Source organism: Cupressus sempervirens, chromosome 4 (genome assembly GCF_028749045.1).
Source record: "Cupressus sempervirens isolate cs-2001-9-10 chromosome 4, ASM2874904v1, whole genome shotgun sequence".
Lineage (NCBI taxonomy): Eukaryota > Viridiplantae > Streptophyta > Pinopsida > Cupressales > Cupressaceae > Cupressus > Cupressus sempervirens.
Genome location: NC_143121.1, coordinates 744,952,477 through 744,960,944, shown reverse-complemented (window position 1 = coordinate 744,960,944; position 8,468 = coordinate 744,952,477). Strand labels below are relative to the sequence as shown.

The 8,468-nt window shown below is 34.6% G+C and overlaps 1 protein-coding gene across 1 annotated transcript; it reads left to right on the top strand.

Annotated features, from left to right (window-relative positions):
- The first annotated feature begins 6,626 nt into the window (after positions 1-6,626).
- LOC149563506 (histone H2B.5-like) lies at positions 6,627-7,404 on the top strand. Its single transcript, XM_089826731.1, has one exon. It carries the CDS (start codon positions 6,725-6,727, stop codon positions 7,178-7,180), a length of 456 nt encoding a protein of 151 aa, XP_089682857.1. The 5' UTR covers positions 6,627-6,724; the 3' UTR covers positions 7,181-7,404.
- The last annotated feature ends 1,064 nt before the right edge of the window (positions 7,405-8,468 follow it).

The following is an 8,468-nucleotide window of genomic DNA, read 5'->3' as shown; positions in this document are numbered from 1 at the left end:
ATAGATCTACAATCCATATTGAATCTCTATTTCCCACTCATTCCTTGCACTTCTCTTATTAGTTACATGCCTTCTCCATTTTTCTTATTGGTTGCATGTTGATTGCATGGGAAAAATAAAAAGATTTGATCCTATCTTTTAATCCTTCAAGATTCATCATATGTCGGCCATAAAAATGGTTTACATATGAATTTGTAATGTTACAAACTCATATGTGCATTCTGTGTTGCTCGTCACTTACTGATCTCTGATGCTCGACACTTATATTAAACTCGCTTACTTGACACTTGTTGCATTTCTGTATTGCTCGACATTATCTATGATTTGACACTCAAATGTCACTTGGCACTTGTATCATGCTTGACACCTAAAGTCATTCGGCACTTAATCTTCACTTGGCACCTGATCTTCACTCGGCACCTGTTGGATTTCCTGACTCGGCTCATGTTGTGGCTCGGCATATGTAGTGTAATCGGCTCTAATGTATAAAGTGATTAAGTGTGTTGGCACTCAAGTGTCAAAAACCATTCTAATACTAACAAACATGTAGTGTTAAAAAACAAGGGGAAATAGAGTTGACAAAAGCGAAAATAGAGTTGATGCGAATGAGATGTCACATAACGATTTGAATAAAGGTGAAATAGATTTGTTATTTGTTTTTGCATTATTTATTCATTTGTATAAGTCATAAGACTTGGGGGGGAGCTCATTTATCAAATCGTATTGTATAGATGTAAACATGCCAAAGTGATGTAAATATGACAAAGTGTTTTTTCCACTAATTTCAAAGGGAGACATTCTTGGTATCTTTAACCATTTTTGTCTATTAGTTTCAACCACTTAATCATTTACAAGATAGAGTTAGATGGTCATCACTACGACCAAGTTACTCTATATAGGCCAAGTCATGTACATAAGCGAGTATGTATCGAGCTCTATAGGAGTCAAGTAAGTTTTTGGTCACAAACTATTTCCTATATGAGTCCAGCTCATCAACAACCAAGCAAGTCATCAACGACCAAGCAAATTCCAAGTACATATGTGTTGGGTTATATAGTATGTGTCGTGCACAATTTATGTAGAGCATCGGAAGGATAATACAAACTGAGCGACACCAATGTCGAGCATTAGGAAACAGTAAAGACCAAGCAATGTAGAGTTTACATAAAAGTCAGGAATGGAATAGAGTTTGAGGCAAAACAGTTATCAAGCTAGCTTGGAACGAATATTTAAGTTTAGAAGAGGTTGTTATAGAACATTTACATGACGTGGATCACAGATCCCTATGTTGTGTGTTCTACGATCAGGATCAAGAGGTAAAACATGGAACCATCTAGAAAATAACTTATGAATCACTTTAAATAGTGATGATCTTAACCTAGATCATAAGCGTGCAAAGTAAGAGAAAAGGTAGAGAGGTTAATGCATGCGAACAAGAAGAATTGAGAAGATAAGAAGTCATTGAAGGGTTTTGTTATCATCTAATAGAGAAAGTGACACAATCATGGTAGTGAAGCGAAAGGGAAAGACAATCATATCAGATTAGAGGAGAGGATCAGTTAGCAATGAGGAGACTCAAAATTAGCTTGTAAAGCAAATCGAGTGACAGGTACTAAATTAGTTTTAACAGACTTTGATTAGGGCAAATCTCTTAATAGAGTGGTCTCAACAGATCCATGTAAATCTCCTAACAAAGTCCTTACTTAGTTGTAAGTATAAAATCCTCTAACAAGGTGAGACCTAACATTCTCTTAAACCTTTAACAGGGTAGAGTCCTCATAGGGTAGATCATATTTAATGGTCAAACATTTTAACCTTAACTGGTTAACTTTATTACTACAGTAGTGAAGATTTGGGGGTGTCATTCCCACCCCAATTTTAGCTTCACCTTGGAGGGTTTTTGGGTAACAAATATTTTGTTATGTGTTTTATTTTCATGCATGTGATTGATCATATTTTTATGTTACAACAAGTTTACATTACAAGTTTTACATGCACAAGTTATTGATAGGTGTGAATGAATTGGTGAAAAGTTATAAAGTGTTAAAGATTCTGATTCACCCCTCCTCTTAGTATCTTGTTTATCCTGTTTACTCCTCCATAAATGAACAATCCACCTGCTATCACCGGGTTAAGCTGGGGTAGGACCTTATATGAAATTCTTTGATACAACACTCATAATCACATTATATCAAAGAGAGGCAAATGTAGACACCCAAAATCGACATACTACTGAATATACATTTAATACACTGACTATTCTATTACTTAACAATGGATATTTAATCATTATTTATTATCTCTATTCCTCTAAAAAATGAATCTTTGCATCATTTAATCATTCCCTAATATTAGTTAAATAATTAAGTTTATTTATTTAATTGATTATTATCAATCAATTAAATTCAATTTCTAGTTTCCAACAGTTTGATTAAGTCAACTAATTTATTCCTCTTCATTAAATTAAATTAAATTTCTAATTGATTTCATCTTAATTTTCTCACAAGTTTTTATTAATTTCAACTAATTTCTATTGACATTAAGGTCATATTATCTATCAGTGACTCAACACTTAGTCAAATGGTTACATTGCTATTGAGCTTATCATTCATCCAACAGTGTTATACAAGTGTCTTAGTTGCTACTGAGCTAAACCGAGCATCAGAGACAGTTTGTAATATAGCCTGAGTGTAGTAGTGTCTACCGAGCTATTCAGTGGAAGTGATGGAGACTTTAGTATTAACTAAGCTCTATAGTGTTAACCAAGCTCTACAATGTCTACCAAGCTCATAGTGTTAACTCAGTGAATCTAGTGTTGACCGAGTCATGGACCAAGTGATTCAATAGTTACCGAGTTTCTTAGTGTTCATCGGGTCACATGGTGCTGATTGAGCTCGAACTACTTGAAGGGTGATTAGTGTGGATTGAGTTTCAACTTTAACCAACTGCTAGAGTTTTCCATTGATAGTATTTGTTGCGTATTAAAATATCACCAAGTTTGTCTTTAGAACCTAAGTTATAACAGTTGGGCTGACTTTGTGAATTATGATGAATTTGGTATTATAGTTGACTCTAGAAGGTAATGAATTAGATTGATATATGTAATGTATTGTATCATATCCAAATATAAATGTGAAGAAGAATAAGGACTGTATGAGTGCGAATTGAAAAGCTACAAGCAATATAAGGGACAACAAAGATTTATCTATCATAGCCAAGTAATCATTGCAATACAAGGAATCTCATTCAAAAAATCAGAGTTGTAGATTAGAGATCAACCACTAATTCATCCTAACATGTGTATCAGTCAAATCCTTTAACAGGGTAGACTCAACAATCTTTTGTTAAATCTCCTAATAGAGTGCATACTTCATTATATGTTTATAAATCTTTTAACAAGGTGGACCTCATAGTCCTTATTGCTCCTAACAGAGCAGATCACCAAAAGTGGTCAATTGTAAGCCTTAACAGGTTAACTTTATATTGCAATACTAAAGCTTGTGAGTATCATCCCCACCCCAATTTTACTTTCTAATTGGAAGGTTTCTGGGTCACCATATCTTGTGTCAAAATGTTATGAATGTTTTATGCTTTCATTCTTTCATGTATGCAATTAGATTAGAATAATATATGAAAGATTAATTGGTGGAGTAAGATAAAGTTTTATTGGTTCCTGATTCACCCCTCCCTTCTCGGTAACCTATCCTACCTTATATTTCCAACAATTGGTATCAGAGCTACTGGTTCTCACATCAAAAGTTTGACAACTTGAGATAGGATCAGAGGCAATGGAGGTATACATGCTATTGAGAATGAAAAGTTGGATCTAGAATTAGCCATTGGACAACTGAAGAAACTAAAGGAGCAACTCTCTCAATCATCAAAAAGAAGGAAAGATCCTGTAATACAAATGGATGACAATCTCTACACTGAAAGAAGTATTGAAGACTTATGTCCAGAAAAAATTTCAGATGAAGCTGATGCAAAAATCAAAGACCTATTAGAGAAGAATTCTAATCTTCAAGAAGTCATAAAGATGAAAATAGAGCAAGACATCCAATCAGTCAGATTACGTGAAGTCATGAAATAAAAAGACAAAGCCAAATAAGTGATAGAAGAGAAGGACAATGAAATTCAACAACTATCCATTCAACAAACAAACTTTATTGATCAACTCAATGATGCAAATCAAGAGCTTATCAATCTAAGGACAGAGAATGAAAAATTATAGAATGATATCAACATCGAAAAACAAACCAATGAGAGAATGATGAAATTTCAGGAAAGCATGAATCAATTGAATAAACAAAGTCAATATAGACACAAAGGCAAAGCTGGATTAGGATATATAGAAGAAGGTGAATCACGTCAGCAAGGAGCTCAAAAGAACAAAAGGTCTACTTGCAATCATTGTGGTAAGAGAGGTCATACATAAAAAAATGTTGGAGCAACGATAAAACAAAATTCAATGGAAAGTGTTACAGTTGCAACAAACATGGATATAGAGCAAGTGAATGCACAAAGAAACCTAAGTTTGAAGGAAAATCTCACAATTGCAAGAAACAAGGACACAAATCTCGAGAGTGCAAAACCAAGAAGTGGAACCCAATAGAACAAATTGTGAAAGCAATATTTGGATGAGATTACAACACTTGGTGTAGATGTCACTACTATGGTGAGTTTGGACACATTGGAGCAAATTGTGTGAAACATCACATGAGGAAAAGAGATACTACAAAGAGATGTTTTATTTGCACAAAACTTGGACATCTTGCTAAGAATTGTATGAACACATGAAGAATTGAAGATGAAAAGAAAGCCAAAGCTGACAATATCAGAAAACAAATAAGGCAACAATGGGTACCGAAATCTCTTGAGAATGTAAGCCAAAATCATGAAATGGATGACACCTAAGTCAATGAGTTGGGTGGCACAATCATTGTTCTATTTGTCTATTTTTTGAAAGAGCATTATTGTATGTTGTTATGCAAGTGACAAATATCCTTGTATGTTTGCACATTATGATGTATCAAATTGGGAGTGAACTTATGAATTTAGGTCATGACCTATATGTTTGTAATATGTCTCTTTGTCTTCGAAACTATTGATTGAATAAGCTAAATTGTGGTTGATGATCCTGAATATGAGTAGGGTAGTAGTTCTTGTTTGGGAGGAGCATTCATGTAGTAATATTGGTAATGGAAAGAGCCAATATATATGATTGCAAAGTTCAAGAATAAGGTTTATGTCCTCAGTAATAAGGCATGTCTGATGAATAATTTGTAATCTGCACTTGCAGACCAACTTGATGCTAATTAAGGATCCTATTTTCTTATTTGTTGGCATTGTTAATTGTTTTATTTTGGCATTTCCATTGTAATGACTTAGAAACAAAGTTGGACATCTCCTTTGAGAATTTCTTTACCTTGACTGCATCAAATTGCCTATCAACCTCCTTGGAATTTAAGTCAATCACATCAACACATATTGGACCTTCAAAATCAAGTACCAAATATCATTGGTGTCATGCATCACCCCATCATCACAATCGAGTCACAACAACATCCATCAAGTCACCAATCAATGGTCCACTTCATCAACTACCTAATGCTACGTTGGAGATCTATTTTCCAAATTGGACAACATGGTTGCCACCATGTTGCCTTCTCTATGAATGTGGGAGATTTTAAAATTGCAAAATTTCATCAATTTCTTTTGGATATGGAATAAAAAAAAAAAAACTATTTACAAATGATATTTTCTTGTAGTAATGGTGTTTACTATGATTTGGGAATCACCCTCCAAATTAATGCACTTACATCCCCTTCCCCATTTCAATCGCTAGTAGAAAAACATTGATCTCCGCCTCATTATTGTTTTGAACATTGAGCTTTTTGGACTTAGTGGCAAAAGTGCTCCCAAAATAGTCTCTCAATCACAAGCTACTCCTAATGCACTTGGCTTCCCCTTGAAAACCTCATCAAAATTAACTTTAATCCACCCTTCCTCTCATGCCTCCTATATCACCTTATCCCTTTTTTTATCTCCATACATCAATCCATGAAAACCTATTAATGACTTGAATAATTTTTAATTAAGCGACCATATTATTTTTTAGACGACACACTTATAATAAATAATTATGATGATTTATTTGAAACAAAAAAATTATTTATTTCACTTGTTAATGATTTTATTTATATATATTTTAATACAACATTTATAAATTACCACACATTCCTATTTTACCTAACATTTATATATTTTTTGATTTATTTAGTTACAATATCATTATATATCTATTGCAAGATTGAACAATATAATCACATTCTACCCTATATGAACTTTAGGGATATGAATTTTTCAAAAAACCATACAAATAAAAATAATAAATAAGCAAAAAGCACAGTACACGAAAATTAAGAGGTAATGACACCAATTGATCAAGGTGTGCAATTATTAGGGATATTAAAAGAGACGTGTAATAAATTTGAGAGATTCAATTCGTACCATCGATTTCAAAACAGAGATGGACGGCGTAGATTACTCAAAGAGGTCGATCCGTGGCTTACATATTCAACCAATGATAAAAGAGGCGACATTTCAATAAATAACCAAAGCAGAGCGTACATCAATCATTCGTTTCTGTAGGAGAAGGATTGTGAACTATTGGAGTAAGGATTTCGTTTTTGCTTTTCTTAATTAATTGTTATTGATCAGAGAAATGGCGCCCAAGGCAGAGAAGAAGCCCGCAGAGAAGAAGCCCGCAGAGAAGGTTGAAGAGAAGAAGACTGTTGGAGAGAAAAGCCCTGCCGAGAAGAAGCCCAAGGAGAAGGCTCCTCCAAAGGGCGGCAAAAGGGGTCCCAAGCCTGCAGGGGACAAAAAGAAGAGGAAGAAGAAGAGCGTGGAGAGTTACAAGATCTACATTTTCAAGGTGCTCAAACAGGTTCACCCTGAGGTCGGCATTTCCAGCAAGGCAATGTCAATCATGAACTCTTTCATGAATGACATTTTTGAGAAATTGGCCGGAGAATCATCAAAGCTGACGAAGTATACAAAGAGGGACACTCTTTCTTCGAGGGAGGTGCAGACGGCCGTGAAATTGGCCCTTCCCGGAGAGCTTGCGAAGCATGCTGTATCGGAGGGCACTAAAGCCGTCACAAAGTTTACATCGAGTTAGATAATCTCTTGTCCCGTTGTTTAAATTGTTCTATGGTGTTTTTTGACACCACCTCTGCTTTGGATTTGCGGTTTTCCTTCAATTTTAATGCAATGAATGGAAATATCAGTAGGTTAGGGTGTAAATTCTCATACAATTGTTGCTTTGACTATAACAATGCGCTCCTTTGGGGTTGTGAATTTTGTGCGTGTTATTTAAGATGCTGGGAAAGGTGCATTTAAAAATATTGACTCAATTTGTTCAATTGCGATTGGAGCATTTAGGGTTTGCTTCAATATTTACTCGTATAAGCAAATATGCATCTGCCGTATGACGAGGTTTATTTTTTTGGGCGAAGCTTACTATTGGTTAAGTGTCATTGCTTTTGCAGGTTGAAACGAATGTTTTGGGTTTGAATTAGAAATATTGTCACATATGTTGTATTGATGTCGATGCAAATTTGTGTGTAAGATCTGTGCAAGGGAAACAAATAATGAATGAATGAAATATCCAAAATTCACCAAGGAATCTCGAATATTGCATGCCTATTAATATTTGCAATAGAAGGCGTTGACGCCTATTTCTGGTGCGTTATTGTTGTTCACCATCAGTTTTTGTCAACATTATAAATTCAAAATATGCTCTTGTAATGACGTTTCTCACCCCCTCCTTGCATTAGGTTTCATGAACGGTGAGCTTAATAAGCCCAATGATTTAGACATCAGGAGGTTGATACCATAAATGCAAATTGGGGATTTAGCTACGCTACCATCCGCTACCATCCATCTTTTGCATGTTGTTGAATCAAAGAGTCTCTTGCTGGTGCATGTGGTTTGATTTTGGAAAATTGGTTATGTAGCTACGCTTACATTATTTAGTATTGAATCAAATGAAATTGGTGCTGATGCGCTGATTCGTTTGGTTTGATTGTGAAATACTGAGTATTTGCTTACATTTTTGGTGCTGTGCCAATGCTAATGCATTTGGTTTGATTGTTTGATTGTGAAAAATTGGGAATCAAGTGGCCAAAATTACATATTACTTTAATTTGACAAAGAGTGGTGTATAGCCACATTTTGATTGTAGATTGCTTTATTAATTATATAGTGGCGGGGTGTTGAAAGAATAAGGTCAGTCAATTAAAAGTGGTATTTTGTTTTTGATTGCAGATTGCCTGATTAATTAGTTAAAGCATCTTACACTAAGGGCTAATTAGTGGGTTAAAATTAGTGTGCTGATTGCTAGGTTATTATAGGTACATCACTCTAAGGGCTGATTGCTAGGTTAAAAAGGTATGTAGGTTAATATT